The following is a 20857-nucleotide window of genomic DNA, read 5'->3' as shown; positions in this document are numbered from 1 at the left end:
TTGTTTGTTTTTTTCTTCTGTATGACTTTATTAATCATTCTCGGTGCTGTGGAGAAAAATGTTCTTGGTCTCTACAATGTTGCTTCGACTAAAATACTTTAATTTAGCCGAAGTGTAGACTTTCAATGTTGCCGTGGCAACTCCTCAGTTTGTTTCTTTTTCAGACATTTTCTTGAAAACTTTCAGCTGCTTCAGCACATTTGGCCTCAACTTTCACTCTAGGAAACTTTGAAATACAGAGATATTTTTGGTTGATTTATGTGTGCCTAGATCTTGTGGCTGCAAAACAATCCCAAATCATAACTCCTCCACCACTGTGGTCAACAGTTGGTCTGATGTATGGGTGCTTATTCAGTGTATTTGGCTTGAGCCAAACATGGTGCTTTATTTTTTCATGGACACTGATCAGTAATTTGGGCTCACTCTCTTGTCATTCAGATGCAAACTTTGAAGAAAATACATTTTCCTGGACACTTTTTCAAACAGCTTAGACTTACAGATTTTTCTATCTAATTGTCAGAAACCCTACCTATTAGATGCACTTTTACAGTTTTTCCATTTTGTGTTTATTTTTTGTCAAATAAGGATAACATGGAGTCTCATTTGCACAACTGAGGTCAAATTTGCTTAACTTTCTTATCTAGTAAAAATCCTGTTAAATAGAAACAAAAGAATAGAAGGGGGACCATTTTTATTTTTTATTTTCTGCAACTGTTGTTAAAATGATTTTTTTTTAAAAGACGTATTCATTATAGCTTCTCCAGATGCAAATAGACACATTTTAAATGTGGATTGTTAATTCAAATTGCAGTTGAAAAACTGTGTTAAAAGAAGAAAGTTTTAAAAAAGTTTGTGTGAGCAGATGTTCAGAGAATTAAAAGACACTCCAGGTGTGGCATAAAACACAATTTTACCGATTAATTCTCAGGAGTCGCATTTCCAAAGGACAAATAAACACATCCGCACCTTAGTGAAGGTGTTACTTTGGCAGATTTTAAGTGAAAAGTCCACATTCTGCAGACAGGGTGTGAAAGTTTGTGTGCGTGCGCGTGTGTGTGTGTCTTTGAAGCAAAAATGCCAACACGAAAACAGGTGACAGCAATTTGAGGTGAGCTGTGTTTTTATAGTTCACACATATGTGTGCTGCCGTGGGCAGGTACGTACACAACACCAGTTCAACAAAGGGATGCATTTCTGCTGTGAAAAACAGCAATACATGCTGCACTACAGGCGTTCCATAAGAAAATATCTGGATATTTGTTTCCCATTTACACACTTTTTTCTGCATGAACATGCTTTTATTATGTCATTATTTTCCACTTTTGCTCAGAAAAATCAAAGGGTTTGATTTTGTCCTGCTCCCACTCAAACTATTTATAATGAGACTATTACAACAAACAGGTGGGAAAAAACATGTTTATTACAAAAGATTAAGATCAAACCTATTCAATTAAAAAGCAGATTAAATTGCACAGGTCTCAGATTAACGTTCCTCTAAAAGATTCACGGCCCTTTTTTCTTTTCAGTCCGCTAAAGCTCACAGTGAAATCTCAGCAGATTTAGGGGGGAATGATGCTTAAAGAGTGAAGATATTCTACTAGAAGTAGCCTTGATAGATAAATTAAAACATTTAGTAAGGTACTTTCTCTAATCTCTAAAACACTATAAACTATCTTACGAAAAGCAGCAGATAGAGCAATGTTATCTGACATTTGCAGCTTTGTTTACAATATTTTTTCTTCATTTTTCCTCCTATATCGTTACGTTTATATGATGTGCATCAGTTAGAGACCCGCTACTTGACGAGATAGATGATTGGCAATCACAGTGCGACTCAACACCACGTGAAACTCAATACCCAACCGAATATTACATCAAAGCAGTCCTTTGCAGCGCTTGTGTTGTAAACATTGATTGTGTTATGACCATTTCATTCCATATATTGTGTCCAGGTTGAGTCCTACTCAGCTTGTTGGAGGCATGAAAGTCTAACACTCATCTCACATTATTTCCAAGTGGCAACTTTTTTGGGAAAATTATTCAATAATAGTTATTTCAGTACCTGTCAGGTAAAATGTAATTGAGAGGAACTTTTTCAAGGTTTCCATCTTTTATTCAGTCAAAACTGTGCAAACTCTAAAGTTGGTAAGAAATGCTGAAATAGTTTTGAACATCAGTTAAAGTGAGGAAATCATTTTCACTCTGAATGGTTTCAAAAGAAACGTGTTAATTTAGAGCAGGTGGTCAAACCACACATTATCATATGCCTCATCGAGCCACAGGCATTAAAACGTTACAAAAAGCGCAATTATGACTGGTGTTGATTATAATTGATTAGGTTGTTGTTAAAGGGAATATAGAGCTTAATTTACTGTGGAGGCAAGAGCATTCACACTCCTATTGTTCGCCTCTATAGTGGGTTCAAGCTGTCTCTTTCATTCGTTGCTCCAATAAATTATGAAAGACTGATGCAGGAGGCCATTTGTGCAACATCCCTCTCATCTCAATATGCGCTTGATAAAATGAGTCATATTAGCTGAGGATAAATCAGAACAGAGGAAATTGTTCCTCTATCTGCAGACCTGGTTCTGATGTTCCTGTATCTTTACCTTGCAGCGAACCGTTTATCGTGCAGCATCTCTGTCTACCATTTTAGTTAATCTACCTAGCGGTAGCAACTGATAATAACTTCTACTTTTCCAAGGCGGCTCAACAGGGGGCCCAGAGATGCATTTTAACAAGACCCGGCTGGTGTGTGACTGCACTCGGTGCTAAGAGGTAATCAGAGGCCGAGTTGCCTGGCAATTTACCTTGCTGTGGCGAGCAATCAATTGCATAGAGAGGGCAAGGAAATGATTCAGCCCCGACAAGCGCAGAGAGTTAAGGGGAAATTACGAAGGGAGTATGTACAGAGAGGCAATGACAGTGCCGCTCAGGTCAATAAATCAGGAATCTGTGTAGCTCATAGGCTGGAGGAAACACGGTAGATGCTGGGAAAGAAGCTGCATGATTTGATGTAATCACCTGCCATGATTGAGAGGCGCTTCAACAGTATCAGTTACATGATAATTGACACTTAAAGTTTAGAACAGGAGCAATGGCTCAGCAAATAGCTGCAGTAATAGGAATTTGCTGTTTAAAGTTCATGAAATGCCTGAACTCTAGGCTTTGTTTGAATACTGTCGTCAAATCGGTGTGTGAAGGGTGGTTTAAAGTATCTGGCAAAAAAAAGTATTCATGCCCCTTAGACACTGTAGTACAACCACACATCTTTACATATTTCACTGGGCTTTTATGTAATAGATCAACACAAAGGAGTGCATGATTGTGAGGTAGAACAAAAATCCTTATAGCCTCATTTAAACTGATACCCCTAAGCGAAATCAAGTGCAACTAATTGCCTTTAGAAATGACCTAAATAGTAAACAGAGGGCGCAGAAGCCCATAGTGACTCTGGAGGAGCTGCTGACATCCACAACTGAGACAGGAGACTTTGTCAAAATGACAATTAGTCACGTGTGGCAAACACCTTTGTTTTACAAAGCGTGGACAGAAAAAGATTGTCGAGAGAGATAAATCGAAGGTGTATCTCACCTTTCACGAAGCACTTCATTACGATGTTTTTTTTCGCTCTGTTTATCCTATGAAAAGACCAAGTAACAGGGGGCGTCGCTGACTTGTCAAGAAAAAGAGTCAGAACCTGGTATCAGCTGACTTGTGAAGGGGTAAAACGACGGTGCTGCTCGACTGTGTGATACAGCAATTACAGGCAATCTGGACGGCCAGCTGGCTGGGAGAATTAAGGCAAAACACAGAGACTACCACTGTGTGTATTTGACTTGCATGGCCAGTAAATGCATGTTGAACAAGTTGAGCTGACTTTCACAAAAAACAACAACATATCACTGGATCTTAGTTTGGTACAGATTCATAAAAGCTGGTTTCTGTTGCGCTCGTAAATAAAACCCAAAAGCTGTAACACGCCGCAAACGTGTTTAATGTTTTAGGAGTTTTCTGACTCTCATTTTGTGCTCAACGCTTTATATTGACCCTGAGAAACTCAACTCCATGCCTCTTTAAGTTCAGCAATAAGTTTGATTCATAATTTATGAATGACCAGAGGGAGATCATTGAGGGACTCATCTGTACAAGTTTATTGCAAAACTGTTTTAAAAGAGATGGCGTTTTTAGTTGTTTTTTTTCTGTCTGCTTCGAGCCGCAAGCCACATGTGATACAAGGCACTCTGGGCAAAAGAGGGGAAAAATGTAACGTTTTGGCCTATTTAGTTGTCATGTGTGACAGAAAAGCCTGGAGCGTCGACCGACCCCACTGTGGCTCCTGGTGGTGGCAGCTTCATGACGCAGGGATGAATTTCTTCACTAGACGATGAAATGCTACTCAGAGTTAATAAATACGTGTACATGACACACTTTCCAGACTTTAAGTTGTATCATTTTTCCTCATTTAGTTTAATTTAGTTTCTAGTCTATTTAAAAAAATAATAATAATACGTAAGAATGAACATTTAAATACAGGTGATTATAGCCAAATGGCTAGTTTCCATCTGTTGTTGTAACAGAGGTGGAGCAGAGCCATGATGTATTTTATAAACCAAGACAGAATCATGTTATTCCAACTTTGTTTATGTTTTTGGAGAATGTGAGATTATCTACACCATTAGATTTATTATCTAACACATTTAATGCTTGTTGATGCACAATTTAAAGTGATTTACAACAACTTGTGGTACAAGTCATATGAATGAAAGTCACCAAAGTGTAACTTGGTCTGCTCTAAGTTTATTAATTATTTATATTGGGAAAAAATGTTAGATATATATAAACTTAATTGTTTTCATCTTAGAGTTGCGAGCTCCTTTGTTTGTTCAACATAAAATCCCAATCATTGAAGTTTGTGGATGTGACATGACCAAATGTGGAAAAAGAAAAAAAAAACATTCAAAGTTTTTGGGGGACACTGTAATTTAAAGTGATATTTCACTAATGGTTTGGTTTTCCAAATAGAAAAACCATGGCCAAGAGCTTTAGAAATGATGACTTTATGACAACGCTCAAATATAATATTAGTTTTAACATCACCCAGCTGCAGCAACTGTGTTAGTCTGGTTTGGCAAGTTGCTTGGTTATACTCCGCTTCCTGTTGAGTCATTTTGTTTTCACTGCGTTTGGCTGTAATTCCAGCACACATGCAGGAAGCAGCCAACTCTGCTCCTGCTCCTCCATGTGTTCACCTTTCTGTGTGGAGCCCAGCAGTGTACAGGCAGTCACGATTTTTCAAATGTAGCACACCTCTTTTTATTTCTGCATGTCGGGTAAACCTGGCTGCTCTGTTCCTTCATCCATCCATCCCTTCCTCCCTCCTTCCATTCAACCTTCCCCTCTTCCTTACTGCTCCCCCATCCCCAACATCCCCCCACCTTCCTCCTCCTCCTCCTCCTCTCGGCACCGGTCTGACAGTCAACGGTGGCTGGTCCACATGGACCACCTGGTCGTCCTGCAGCGCTGTGTGCGGGCGTGGCTGGCAGAAGAGGAGCCGGAGCTGCACCAATCCCACGCCACTGAACGGAGGCACATCCTGTGAGGGGCAGAACGTCCAGAAAAGTGCCTGCGTGGCCACCTGTCCAGGTAACTCCCAGGCAGCCCTGTTTGTCCTGTGGCATTGGCTTCTTGTGGCTTCCTTTATTTGCATTTTCTTTTTTTTTCTGCATCTAGAAGTCATCAATTCATTCTTTTCCCTGCCCTTTTGCACCGTAGCTCCAACTCCAAGTAGCATTTTTTTTTTTTTTTTTTTACATACCAAGCTTTTGTTGCCTTCTGCAATTAGAGCGCTTGCACAGCAATCCTGCAAGGGATTTAATACTATCACACGTTGTTTGCATCATCAGCTGCGCTGTGAATAGGCTTAATTTTTATTTCAGCTCCCACCCCATACACATAGACACAGCCTTGGCTTTGCGTCGCTCTCACCAGAGCAATTGTTGTTGTTTCCTGTTCAAGCTGCTGCTTAAAATGTGTGGTTAAAAAAAAAAAATCTGAATTATGGGAGCTTGCGTGCTATGTTTATGTGAGAGGAGTTAAGGGGAATTTCATTTGCTGGCTCAGTCTCCCCTGTGAGAGAGTCTGAGAGGCAGAGAGCGTCGTGGCTGATAGTGAGCAACACTTATTGATCTCTGGGAGCCTGAGATGGAAGTCAAGCTGCCTCATTTGCTGGTTCGCATTAGAAACCCCTGACAGGGGAGAGACCTGGACAGGAAAATGAAGGAGGAAGGTGGAAGCAGGGATAGAAACAGGTGGAATCAGATATAACGTCGGAAAGAAAAGGAGAGAGAGACGCTGGCAGGGAATGGAGCCGGGTGTTTGGCTCTGACAGGGAGCTGGGGCCACGCTGACCGCAGGAGAAATCTCCCTCAATCTGTAAATATCAGAGAAGGAAATACGACACCTTTGACAAAGGGGGGCAGGGGGAGGTACGAGCTTCGTCTTGCTGCCTAAAACTGAGGCTATCTTGCTCAGCGATCAAGGCGTTCTGTTACACATCTCCCATGTAAAGACATTACTAGATGTCAAGGATGAGTGTAAGTAACATGGCCCACTGGAATAAAGCGGGAGGAGGAAACACAAATGCACGACGCAGCGCCAGGATGTGAACAGAGTCTGAATTATTAGAGCCGGAGAAACTAGTAATGGAATTAGAATTAGAGCGGTGCCCAGGGATGCTTGACATTCCTCCACAGCAAAGCAGGCTACTGACCTCCATGAGCTTAAAGAGATTAATGTCAGTCCAAGCTGCTATTGTTAGACCAAACCGCTTCCTCCTTCATCTTTCCCCTGCTCCTCAAGGAGAAAGAGTGTAATTCCCACCAAAAGGGAGCTATGGCAAAAAAAAAAAAAAAAACTGCATTGTGTCCGGCAAATACGTTTTTACAGAGACTTTTGGGAGAGAAAGAAGTCTTTTTTTTTTTCCCCCTTGTTGATGAGAGATGCTAGGGCAACATGACCCCACTTACACCTGTCAGTCCCGGTGTTTGGCAACAGAGCGTGGTCTCCGGCTGCGATTCTCACATTTATTCGTCTGAGCCGGTGGCATCAGTGGCACTGACAGGCCCAGCTGTCTGCAGCTGGCCACAGTCGGCAGCACCAGCGGCTGTGGATGCTGGCCTGCCGTTTCCCAAGGAGCGCCGAAAGCCTTCGTGTAAGCAGAGGCATTAACGGAATCAGATCTCCCACATTAAACCCCTTTTTGTTTCATCAGCCAAATGATTTACAAACGGATGAATCATGAGCTTGAACGCATGACCAGACACTCGCATATGCAAGAGTCGCACTCAGCAAGAAGCAGCCGTCCAGCCTTCTTGCGGTGTGTGAGGGAGAGAGAGAGAGAGAGAGAGAGAGCATCGCCACTTACTGCAGAACAACTTCAATTATCGCCGCGCGTATAGCCTTCACAGGTCTAGATAGTGATTTAAGTCCATCTCTGAAAGAGACTTGAGAAGAGCGGATCGCATGGAGAGCTGTAACGCCGCAGATAGACATCGTGTTATTTATTCAGACACTGCTGACATTTGGATTCAGAAGTAGTGCTCTTTATTTTTTTATGCCAGCCTTGAGAGGCGGCGGGGCGGGGGTTTCCTCCGCAGCTGCTTTGTTTTTGAGTTGCGTTGTTAAAAATTACATGATTTAAAGCTGGTCTGGTTTCAAGCCCTCATCAATTATCTAAACTTGGAATTTGCTGTTGATTATTAGATCTCTGGTGTGCTTAACTTCACGCAAAAGTGTTCAATCACACCCCTCGCGCTTCTTCACGTATTCTCTCTCACTGCAGTTTAATACACCTTAGTGTATTAAACTGGGATGTTCTGTGATGAACTAGCACAAAGTAGGGCATGTTTGTGAAGGCTAGGGAGAATTATGTTCTTCTTTTTCCAGTGCGCATTTGTATTAAGAGTCCACTGTAAACAACTGACTTCAGATGTCACCTTATTAGTAAATTCTTGTAGGAGGCTGCAAAAGATTTGAGACTGCGCTAGACGTTCACTATTCAGTGGGACAGTATCCCTCTGCACTGAGAGAGCTACAATGGGCAGGCTTAAATCACAGCATATTCTTGCACCTTACACCTTCTTTTCATAAGCTTAATGTGTTTTGAAAAGAATATTGGGTCCTGGGCTATGTGTTGACTAGGCATAAATTATGGAGCGCATTTTTTTATATTTAAAATAAATATATTTGATTTATATTCATGAAAACATTTGGAAACTATGTTTTCTTTTCTGATCTCTTCATATTTTGTGCTACTTTCTTTTGGTTTGCCACAAAAAGCAATCAGACATATATAAAAACTTTTGCAATACACTTTAGTTTGGTTTTATTTTAGCAGCTTGCACCCTAGCCGTCCCAGTTTCACTGTAGCCATTCTTTTAAATTCTTTTATGTCGTTAAAAACCCATGCAGGGATGGGCATCGCAAATTAGCTGAGGCTATAAATGTTTACGGTGTTCTGTTTGTGTTTCTACCTAACTCTTTGTCCGCATGCAAATAAACAATAAAGAAAGAAACAATCCTATTGTTCAGCCAAGTCTTCATGTGTACCTCTGGTTGATGTGCTCCTTTTGAAAGTAACGTGGTTTCTTCTGAGCAGGTCAGCCGCTCAGGCATATTTTTACACCCATACATTATGGATCATCTTCCACAGCCTGGCACCATCAATAACAAAACTCTCCACACGTCTGTTCACGATGACTCTTGTGTCTAAATGCGAGCTCCCACCTCTCTTTGGAAACGTGCGAAGCCATGGAGGCTCATCTGTATTTTTGTCTGAGTCTCCAAAGTGTTTAATGAGAGTTGGCGGAGGCCTGCGTGGCGGATCAGATGGGCTCCTTGCTGGGAGAGACGCGGGGAGCTGTGGAGGAGGCTGAGGCTAAAGCCTGAGGCTGAGAGCAGAGCAGATCAACACTTGAGACAGCGAGTAGCCAAACCATGCCAGAGCTCGTCTCATTTGTGCCCCCCCTCCCTTCTTTCCTCTCCACCTTTTTTTTCTCTTCTCTTGTCTCCATCCCAGCATATCCCGCTGAAATATCCCACATAATACAGCAGTCCATCCCTCACCCTCTTATTGACTGTGCCCCTGCACCGACTTGCGGTCAGAGCCAACAGTAGTGGCAAAATGTCAGATCATGCCAACATTTCCAACAAAGACTCACATCCCCGCAGCCAATAGCTAACAGTTAGTCACCAGATTTTGGAAGGCAACACGATGAACTGAGCCGCTGCCTGAGATGAGAGCAAAACACCAAACAACCTGAAGAGGTTTCTAACTTGAGTGAATTATTTAAAAATGGTAACGATCCCTCTGGCTTGCCAGCGGACTCGGGAGAATTCCAGCAAGATGGAAAATAAATAGACTCGGAGCCGGTGTGCATGCGCACGCCCTTCTTCGTGTCTGCGTCTGTGCACGAGTCCTGCACATGTCCTCATATGTCTTGTTTCTGCACCGCAGGCGAAAGTCTAATTGTACTTTTGGAAGTGCATCCTCGCGCGTTTGTAAAAAATCATCCTAGATTGTTCTGCAGATTGCACGTTTTATCCATAGAATAAATGAAGGCTGTGGGTAATAAATGTGGCAGCTGAGCACATTAATTTGATGCAAAAAGACGGTGGCCATCTGGTGACAGACTTGCATCATTTTTAATCATTTGGCGCCTTTCGTTTTGAGCCCACCCTCCTTCATATCTCACCCTGTCTCACTTTGGTTTATATCTCTGCTTCAAGCGGCACAAAAGAGTGAGCTCAGCTTTTTGTGTGTTTTGATCAGCAAAGAAATAATATGAAAGTAGTCGGGATTGCACATCAACATTGTGTTGCTAACCATCAGATCGGTTTTTATTTCAGAAGTAAAAAAGCCTTTATTCCTTTTTTTTTTTTTTCAATCGGCCTTTTGATGCCTGGGATCAGCGGCGGGACGTGTGCACACACATGTGCGCTGACAGGACAGTGGGAGCGGAGGGACAACCTGCTGGTCTCAGTGGTACTTGTCCACCTCCCCATGTCTCCTTCAAGGACAAAGAAACCATAGGCGTTCAGCGATCTCGAGCTGCGTCCGTCAGCAGCCATTGTCATTTTGAACAGCGGAGTCTCAACCAGGCCCTCCCACTGACCTGTGGAGAATGGTCGGATTCTTTTTTGCTTCTACACTTGGCAACGTGTCCAAATGTTCGGGGGGGGCTGAAGAGAGGGGGTGCCACTGGGTTATTGTATTACTGTACCTCCTCAGAGACCTGCCTGACCTGAAACCTGCGGCGCTGCGAGATTGAAAATCAGCTAAGGTGCCTTTTGCTGTGGAAGTAACAATCTCCTTCTGGGGATTTAAATTGGAAAACCATGGCTTTGGATTAGTTTTCTCATGGAGCTTGACAGATTAAAAGGAGAAGATCTGTTAGTTGGTTTTCTCATATCTGTAATTGCTGCGTCTTTACTGTGGCTTTATGCTTTCCGTACGCTGCTTGCTTTCATGCTCAGCCTCGTGGCACGCATTCATAGTCGAGGCTCATCCGTGCATCTCTTCTCTTTACGTTTGACTCTCGTCAGGTTTGGGTGGCGGGTGTTCGTCTCGTGTCCTGCAACGCCTAGCATCACTTTTTACGTCCACGTTGCTCTCCTTGTTTGAAAATGTCATTTGCATGGTCATTAGTTTTGCTTTGTGCTGGAGGAGGGAGAAGAAGAATTCCATCATCTCATCAGGGCAGATGTTGATCTCATCTCTTTATTTCACAGCCATGTGGATAAACTGAGGGGCAACATAATATATTCATTAGGATGTAATTTGCTATTCAATCATTTTCATTCCCAGCCTGGACAATGAGCCCACTGGCCCACGGATGGGTCCACTCAATGCCAAACAAGGACAATTATCTGATTGGTTCTGCTCTTGCTGCCAAATTGATCTGACTGCAAAAAGAATCCAGGCTGTGTCAGCATCCCACCACGCACACAAAGCAAGCAGGGTAGTGCTAAAGTTTTTCTTGTAGCCATTTGGAAAAAAAAAACAAAAAACATACCTACATAAATATACCGTATTTTCATTCTCTATTTTTACTTACAAACTAAGCCTAATTTGCTTTTCACCTGGTTTTCCAAGTTAAGATTTATGCAAATTTGAAAAATTTTGGCATCTCACTTATGTTTGATCAACCAAAGACTCGTGAACCGCCAGGGGAATGATCGGCTTTCTGGGAATTGTTCCCCTTGTTCTCTTTATTACCAAGATTAATGAACACGAGGGTTCTCCAAGCCTCTGGTCAGCCGGGGGTGGGGTCACCACTGTCACAGATATGTGCTTCAACTTTGTGTGTGTGTGTGTGTGTGTGTGTGTGTGCGTGTGTGTGTGTGTGTGTGCGCGCAGGAGAACGTCATCGGGTCCCCTTCACCCTGGCGTTTGGGAAAGAGAGCGAGACAGAGGTGTTTTCCCCCCCCCATGAGAGCTCATTACTGCTCTTTTTCCCATTAGCCGAACGGTAACCTTCTCCCGGCCCAGCGCTGTGTCACTCTCAATATCACTCTCAGCCACCACCTCCACTGGCCACAATGCCAAATTACCCCCTCCTTTGTGAAATGGCCTCCTTCTCTGTGTGAAGAAAAGGCCGGCTGATATTTCTTACAGTCGGCCGTGCACACAACTATTACCGGCCCATTTTCATTTGTCTCATTTTGCTTGTGCTGATGATGGGCTGTTTGAAGTTGTGACTGGCCTGCAGCTGTAATGTACTCTCTCCTCAGCTCATAATAACACCACCTGTATTGTGTTTTGCATCCAGTTGCGCTGCAGGCGGCATCACAGTTGCTACAGTAACGTCTTGTTTGACTAAGTAATCAAGCCAAAGCAGGTTTGTTTCTTCCACAAATGTCCCTTTACTAAAGAAACTTGGATTAAGGCTGTAGTGCCTTAGAGAAGCATTCGTCTTGTTAAAACCACTGTTTCTCATATTTAGTCGAATTTCAGTGTGAGACCGACACAAAGTAGTACATAATTGTTTAATTGAAGGGAAAATGATAGAAATGAGAAATGCAATTGTAAGCCCTGTTTTAGTCTGATACCCCTAATCACATTCAGTGCAAATGATTTCATTCATAAGTCAACCAAAGAGAGTATGACACAACTGCAGTCCTACCAAATCATTGCTCTTCATTAAAACTGAGAAGCTCATGGCATCTCTAAAGGAGATTAAATAATCCAGATTATGTTTATGGAAAAATTGCATTTAAAAAAAAAGAAGCTCTAAAAGGTTTGGGTAGTAAGTAGCATGAGAGAGAAAGGCGCTCCTGTCAGATGAGAGCAGGATTGAACTTTTTGGTCCAGATGTGTCTTTTTTTTTCCCTTTCCGCTTTTCAACAATGTAATATGTTATGATGAAATAGCGCATAAAGTCCTTATTAAAAACGTTGAAGCTCGTGGTTCTAATCTGACAAAATGCTGAAAAGTTATGGGGCGGGAATACTTTTGCAAAACACCGTATGTGTGCATATCTATTTATGTTTGCAAAGCAGTTGTTTTTTGTTTTTGTTTTTTTTTTTCTCTGTGCATATCTGGTTTGCCGACCAGGTCACAGCACATTCACACCACCCGGGTTTATATGCTGCATCTGCTTTACATGTTAAAAATAAACAAAGACCGTAGAATAGAAACAACACGGCTCTCCTCTGCAGTTTTTACATGCAGTGGTTTCCCCTGTGCCTCTGGTGGATTTGAAAAGTATGCACGAGCGTATTTGCATGACTGTAAAATATCAATGCTGGGGTTGCACGAGTGGTTTTGCACACGACGCAAACGGACCATTCTGATCTATGTGTTCTCAAATTACACGAATCCGCCGCCGCGTTGTTAATAAACTTTACTGTGTGTTCGAATTCTGTCACCTTGCTTTCCAGTCAATCATTTTATTCCCCGTAAACTGGAGTGCAGGTGTAAACTGGGGCTGTTTGTTGCCATGTGTGCATGTTTATCCTCAGCCATGTTTTTATATGTGTGTTCTCATAGTGGACGGGGGCTGGAGCGAGTGGAGCAAGTGGTCAGCGTGCGGGGCAGATTGTTCGATGTGGAGGAGCAGGGAGTGCTCCCAGCCCTCGCCCGGCACCGGGGGCAAAGACTGCCAGGGGCTCGACCTCCAGTCTATGAACTGTACCAGCGAACAGTGCCCACAGAGTGAGTGCAGAAACCACCCACACACTGCAAAACTATCGCCGTTCAACTCTGCTGCAACAGTGCAAGACATGACGTCTGAGATTTATTCGTAGCCATTGGCAATGGGATCGAGTGATCTCAGGAGCAAGTATGGATTTTAAAATAAATTCAAGAATAATTGAATTTTATAACTAAAGTTAGAAAGAGTCGGTTATACAGAACAGGTGGTTCATCAGGCAGCTCCAATAAGGAGGAGGGATCCTGGGAAAGTTTGGAAAAATGTTTGTGTTTTCATGTTATTCCCAGTCCGCTTGTCTTAATGTGCTTGATTGTTCATTTTCTTCTTTTTTTTCTTTACTTCCTTTTTCATTTTTCTTTCCTTACCGTGCAGTTTTTATCCTTCCTTTCTGCTTTTCATTCCTTACTTGCCCTCTCTTCATCTTCCTTGTTCTTAATTATTTCCCTTCCTGTCATCCTTCTCTCTTTCCTCCTTTCATCCCTTCCTTTGTTTCTTCCTTCTTTCCTTTCCTCTTTTCCTTCCTTCCTATCCTTTAAATTGTTTCTTTTTCCTTCTTTTGTTTTTATTTTCTATCTTATTTCCTGCGTTGCTTTCTTTTTCCGCCTGGTGCTTTTGCTGTATTAATGACCTGACCTCGATAAAAGCGTGATATATTCACAGTGAACTTTTGTATCTGTATGTGAAAATTGCCCAAAGTGGGCTTTTTTTTGCACGAAAAGTTTGGAATTTAGACATGAAAAATATGCAGCTAGCAACCCTGAAGGAGGCTAAGACGAAGAATAAGAAAGCATTTTTCCTTATTTATGAAGCTTTTCTACTGTAGAACAAGGAGTAACCCTCCTCCTTTCACTACGTAAATTAAACATTTAACCCCTTCTCTTGACACTGGCGTCAAGCGATAAATGACGAGTTCATCTCGCTCAGGCGTCAGCAAGGAAAAGCTGCTTTTCCCTTGAGGTACGTTTTCACACATAAGGTTCGTCTGTGGCCCACCGTTAGCTCATCCCCACCTGGGTGACCTTTTCAGGTGATCATTTCTAATTAACACTGGAGTGACACTTGCTGCTAGCATAATGCACTGTATTACCTCGTGGATCAGCTCTCTGTTGCTCCCTGACCTATTAATAGAGGTGAGAATTGAAGCATCTCTCCACTGATTAAAACACAACCTGCCAGATAAGTGACCACGAGCCAAATGGGCTGTGAAAACGCACATGGCTGGCTCGTACCGGTTTGGCAGGACACTTCTCGGGGTGAGAAAGCATCCATGTTGGACTCGGCTAGCTCAAAAGCCAGCACGACTTAACTTTTATGTATTCATTTTACATCCCCTGCGAATTATAAGAAGGCACGTTTATTCTGTCAGGATTAAAAACCGGAGAGTGCAAAGGGGCAGAGTCAGCAGTCGCCTAGAAAGGGGCTCCACGGGGTCCAGCTCTGACCAGATGGACATGAAGAGAGAGCTCCATCATTCCCTACAGATATCAAAGACTGAAACATATTGCAGCCTTCCGTCCGGAGACAATGAGGGCGGCATCTCGAATAGAAGCGGCTATAAATAGTGTGCTCTTTTGCTGATCCTCATGGTAAACACCGCGAGTCTTTAATGGGGATTCATCTGACATGAGCCGATGAATTAATAAACTGAAATCTGGTATCGGGCACTGATTGATGTGATCAGATGGACTGAAGGAGGATATCTGCTGAGATCTACAGTATGCGAGGCGCTGCATTATGTATAGCGCGCTGCGGGCATGTGCTTGCTTTTGTCGAGCAGCGGGCGAGTTTGGCAGGGTGCAGTGATCCCAGGCAGCTCAGTCGGCCAATCATCAAAGGTCAGCAGCTCCTCCTCAGAGAGGCAGGAAATATACACAAAGATGCCCGTCATTGTTCCCGTCTTTCTCTCACAGTCGCACGCAGAGTCGCGGAGTATTTATCCTGACAGCGTGGAGCAGAGCGCCGGCCTCTGAAGAATGCCCCCATCCCAATCTGTTCCTAGCAGATGCGAATCCATAGACAATTGCTGTGTGAAGTATTAAAATAAGCGCAGAGGCGAGATGGTTTTGGTTCGTCAGCATCTGGCCAACTTCAACCGTATCTCCAGGCTATTAGCAATGATGGAGAACTTGCCCCTGAAACAAAAGGCAGCCTTTCTCTTCCGATGTAGATTCAGAATAGCAAGTAAATCAGCGTCACAGTGTAACAAAAGCTCTCCTCTGTCTGAGGTTCTGATCTCCCTTGTCATGTTAAAAGAGACACTTTAGAAGAGGATATTGGTTTGGGCAACGCGCATGAAAACTAACCCTCGGTCCTGGATTCGAGTTACAGCTGGAAAACAAACAGATATGAGCCGTGCAGGATCGTTTTCATAAAGAAAACAAGTCAAGCCCAAGACGTAGCTTATGCAAAACCAGCGCATGGAAATGGCGAATGTGCTGGCGTGGAGCCACAGCCTAAATGGCAGACAGGTGTTGGAGGGCACGCAAAGGGTAGAGAGGAAAAACAATGGTTCCCTTCTTTCCCGGCTCAGGAAATTAGAACAAAATACAACAATTATTTCACCTAACATGTGTGATAAGGATAATGGACTTGATTTTGAGCAGCGTCCAATTCTGGTGTGTTACAACAAATGGTGGAAGGTATTAGTTTCTCTTTAGCTTGCTTTTGGATTTGAGGCTAATTTGGCAGCAAACTGGCTGCCATTTTTTTTCTTTATGAGTTTGTTTGCCAGAGCAGGGTCACGGTGCTGTGTGAAAAATAGCTGAGCATTTATTTTGGACTATATTTCACCAGGACCCCGCTGAGGGATGGGACGACTGTATTGTGGAGATAGTAATGGTCACGTTCACTTTGAGAGTTTTAGTAGCCATATTTCCCTGACCTTAAGAAGTCGGGGGTAATTCATCTTCGGGCGAGCGACTAGGATTGGCCATGGGATGAAATATATTCGCTCGTGTCCTGATAAATGCCCTGGGGAGGAAGCACGGGAGGCTCTAAAGCTCTTATTTATCAATGCAGCTGAGAGAAAGGAGCAGGTAGAGACAGGTTTCCTGTGCAGTCTGGGAAAGTTTGGAATTCAAGAGTTTTCAAGGTTCAGAAAAGATCGAAAAAAAAGAAAATAGAGGGACGTAGTTGAGGTATTATCATTCACTCATTCATTCATCCATCCACTCATTCATCCATCTACTCATCCATCCATCCATCCATCCATCCACTCATTCATTCATCCATCCACATCCATCCATCTATCTATTAACTCATCCATCCACCCACTCATCCATCCATCCATTCACTCATTCATCCATCCATCCAACCATCCTTCCATCCATCCATCCATCCATCCATCCATCGTTTTCTGTTTTTTTTTTGTAAGTTTCACATTAAACTTCTGTAATTATGTCCTTTCAAACCGTGTAGGAACCTAATGAGAGCCGGGAACATTATTCCGTCTGTCAGTACAGTAAGAACCCAAACATTGCCAGAACCCAGATTCACAGCTTCAGAGGAGATGAGTTATGCGGGTCCATCTCAATTCAGAAACTGATCCTTAACCAGCCAGCCCTGGAGCAAGTCTGACGAACTGAAGTGAAAGCTCACAGAGCAAAACAGACATTGCCCTGCGGTCATTTCTGCAAGAAAAAAAAAAGCTCATCACATCTACAGATTATCCACAGGCAGGTGTCAATCATGATGAGAGGTCACACACAAAGAGAATCAAAAGTTGTGCAATTAAGTCAAGTAGAAGTGGAGGATGCAGTGACGGATGACAGAGAGGGGAAGGCGGACGATGCGCAAATTGGTATGGAGTGCATGGAAAGAGAGGGCACTTTGGAGAGGGACTAAAGTAGAACCCATCCAATTATAAAAGCTGATTAGCTGTGTCAATTAAAAGTGTGATGGATGTCCTTTCAATTATTGGCTGGCATCATGAGAATCAATGACTGCAGGCCAGGAGGAGCTGCAGTGAGCACTGGGATCGTTTGGCTGTGACACCTGGTGGGTCAGATAAAACTTCACTCAGTGATGCTCTGATAAGCCACCAGAGATTACAGTCTGGGCAGAGGATGAGAGAGGTGGACAGAGCGGGAGAAAGGGAGGAGGGGGTAGTCTGATTGACTGACTTCAGTGTTTGGATGCAAGAGCGGTGTGGTTGAAGAGGAAAAGGAAGTGGAGAGATACCGGATCTCTTTGGCTCCACCAGGTGTCTTTGGCGTGTCCTCGGAAAGTAAGCTAATCTAAATCAGTAGAAAGCAGGTGGCTGCTCTCCTATCTGATGGGTGTTGTTTTGTCTTTTGTGAGACCAAGTATCCCTCAACAGCCTGGAAAACTACCTGTCCAAATATCACGGCGTCATCTGACCTTTGACTCGCCGAAAGCAATTGGATTTGAGAAACTTAATGAGAGGTGCAGCACGTCTCCCCTTCCTGCTTCTGGAGCTCACTGTGAAGAGCGGAGGGTTCATCCAGGCTGCTCAGAGTTAAGCACCTCTGTGCTAGCCTGAGGAAACGTATGGAAAAACACGGGGAGTCGAGTCAGAGATAGAGAGGAGCACATAGGTAAATGGACTATAAGAAAAGCGGAGAGGATGGGAGTGCGTCCCAGAAGATGCTTCAAGCCGGAAGTGTGTTCTGCGGATATCTGCTTAGAACAAAAACAAAAAAAAAGCACAATCTCGTGTTTATCTTTAGCCAGTCATTCACGATTGATTACTTGTCAAGAGATCTCTGGCTGAACGAGGAGCTGCCATAGAGGTTAGTTGCTTATAATCCCTCTACTTAAAGTATCAGATTGCACTGAGATAATCACCCATGAAATAGATTCTGGCATTTCATTTTTAACTTTTGGGGAAGCTTTGTCCAAGGAAATTGAGATTTGGAAGCACGAGAGGCAGGAGAGATGGACTAAGAAATACACAAAATTGAATAAATATGAGACTCCTGTTTTTATTTTTTATTTGACTGCTATTTTAATTTTCTATCACATGCCTCAGATTCACTAACACCGTTTTAAAATGTCAAACGGTTGTTTGTAAAGGTTAATGCAGCTCTTTGTTGTTGCTCGTTGCCTCAAAATCATCACGAATGCCTGCAAATTTTAATGACAAAAATGATGAATTGGCTCCTAATCCGGTTTATTTCTGGATTTGTTATTGATAAAAATGCTAATTTCCTACAAGCTGTCAGTCAAAGGCACATTACTCAGCCCTCCCATTTGCCTTTTAATTGTAATTTTCCTTCTGGTACATTTGTTCCTGTCTCCTCTCTTCCACCCTGTCCTCCTCCTTTTGTTGTCAACTCAGCACACGCGCAGCCTGCAGCACTTTAACCTTTTCTGTTGTTCCCCATCCCTCAATGCTGCACCGCTCGTTGTGTCCCCTCCTTGGCTGTGTTCGCTTGACAGCACTACGCCCCAGTGGCTTCTGGGCACAATGGTGCTCCACAAAGGCCTTGGGAGAATCCTCCGCCACCAAATTCTAGCAGCACAGGGAGACAGCTGTAGCGAATCCCATTCTCCTGCAAAAAAAAACATAAAAACTCAACTGCACACACACGTAGTTAAGAAAAAAAAGAAAATAAACTTTTTAGGAGGAGAATGCTCTTATGCTGTCAGTAGCAGTCAATAAAGACCATATCTCTTGGATTTTTTTTTTCCCCTTAACATTTGACATGCGAGTGTTACAAAAAGTAAGAGAGAGAAAAGACGAGCAACATGGTGGCCTAAGACATCCAGCCACATAGAGAAAGTCAATGCACTTACTTTTGGTTTTAAACTTTAGCAAGTCATACTTCATATAAACTAAGTAGGTAGTCTTAGAGAGTATTAGCAGGAGCCAAGTTCTGTGTTTCAGATAACATGTAACATTTATAAAAGCAGGAGTTTTTCCTGGAGCAACTAGATGTGTGTTAGCGTAATGCCAACAGGGAAAGACATCAGCAGCTATCCTGAGGAACTCATAGTTCATAAATAAGACATGGGGTCATATGTAGTCAAGTATCATTAGGGTATTTTTTTCAAGTTTGTACGAGTTTGAAGAAAGAAATTAAAGTATTGAATAATATTTGTTTTTCCAGATGTGGTTATTTGAGATGTTAAGATTAGCCGAGACGTACCGATATGGAAGAGTCACTCAGACACCTTTTATTTTCTCCAAAGTGAATCACATTGTTGGCTGTGTACCCAGATGGGACAGTTGTTTGGCACAAACCAGAGACGCACAACCCCAGTGGTTATATTTACAAATAAGAGTGCATCTAAATAAAAATTATTATTGTGAACAAGTGCAAAAGTAATCTCAAAAGGTGGAAGTCATACATCACATAGAATCATCACACGTGACATTTTATAACCATGGAGCATTTATTGGTTACCATGCAACAAACTCCCAAGATGTTGCTTCTTTTAGCACATTAAATAAAAAGAAATCATAGTTTTACATGTTGAAACAAACTCCAGGACTCGGTTAAGATACTCTGCTTAGACAAAGCCAGATTTCAAACGTTTTCATTCATAACACTTGGCTTGTCTTCCACCTTCATGGCATAGGAATGTTTGCAATGAGCCGGCAACACATCTGTTTACCTCTGCAGTTTGGGAGTCAGATGTGAAGCCATCTGTCACGAAGACATTAGGGGCTTGGCTTTAACTGAGCCATACAACAGGACGATAATCCAAAGTACAGCAGGGAATCTTCAAACGATTTGAAAAACAAAGAGACACATTGTTACTGTAGGTCATAATTAATATGCTTTAATGGGACCTGAAGAGAGTTGTAGGAATGCTTGCAGATTTCACTTACATAAGAAAACTTGAGCAGGCCACAGCTCTTTGACAGTGAGGAGTACAGAAAAATGGCTCCTCTCGGCTTTTACAGTGTTGTACTTACTTATTTGTGTGTTTTGTATTTATGGTGCACAAAATTCAAACAGAAAACTCAGTAACACAAACTCTCAGGCTATCCAGACTTCATAAATCTTGGGTTATCTAATATCAGATTAAAGTTTTCTAGATTAAAAAACCACCACGCAAGATAAAGTACCACTGCACTAAATGTGACACTGACCCCACGTAGCTAAAGAAGTCCTCAAGAAAACTTTTTCCATTGAACAAAACAACAAGAAGCCTCACGCAGCCGGAGCGTCTCGATTAATAATCTCTCTGCTTGCAGCCGTGAGCGGCGCCGAGGACGTGGCGCTGTACGTGGGCATGGTGGCCGTGGCCCTCTGTCTGACCCTGCTGCTCATCGTGGTCGTCCTGGTCTACCGGCGCAAGAAGGAGGGCCTGGACGCTGACGTGGCGGACTCCTCCATACTCACCACTGGCTTCCAGCCTATGGGCATTAAGCCCAGCAAGCCAGGTGTGTGGGCGCCACGGCCACGAAGGCCTCCCCACAGCAGTAGGACACTGTTTTTTTGTTTTACCCTCGTCTGTCCATCTTCCCACTGTGACCATGAAGCATTCGTCCACATGTCGCTCTGAACCTGTTGGGAACTGTGGTCGTGGAGGTGGTGTGAGTGCACTTACAAGTGGGTCTGTGGTCCAAGGAAGAGTTATGTGTGCGTGTGTGCATGTGCGTGTGTGTGTGTGTGTGTGTGTGTGTGTGTGTGTGTGTGTGTGTGTGTGTGTGTGTGTGTGTGTGTGTGTGT

The 20857-nt window shown here is 43.1% G+C and overlaps 1 protein-coding gene across 4 annotated transcripts in view; it reads left to right on the top strand.

The window, feature by feature from the left end:
- The window catches only part of unc5a (unc-5 netrin receptor A), a 176621-nt gene that overhangs the window by 124831 nt on the left and 30933 nt on the right, over window positions 1-20857 (top strand). Inside the window, exons 6-8 of one of the 4 annotated variants that reach the window (XM_016676130.1) lie at window positions 5479-5646; window positions 13052-13216; window positions 20380-20607. In XM_016676130.1, the coding sequence (XP_016531616.1) occupies window positions 5479-5646; window positions 13052-13216; window positions 20380-20607 (561 nt within the window). The remainder of the gene's footprint in view (window positions 1-5478; window positions 5647-13051; window positions 13217-20379; window positions 20608-20857) is intronic. The other 3 variants (XM_007561579.2, XM_016676131.1, XM_016676132.1) reach the window with 3 other exon arrangements.

This window comes from Poecilia formosa, unplaced genomic scaffold, assembly GCF_000485575.1.
Source record: "Poecilia formosa unplaced genomic scaffold, Poecilia_formosa-5.1.2 Scaffold128, whole genome shotgun sequence".
Lineage (NCBI taxonomy): Eukaryota > Metazoa > Chordata > Actinopteri > Cyprinodontiformes > Poeciliidae > Poecilia > Poecilia formosa.
Note: the sequence above shows the minus strand (reverse complement) of the source record. Positions and strands in the feature narration are given on the sequence as shown.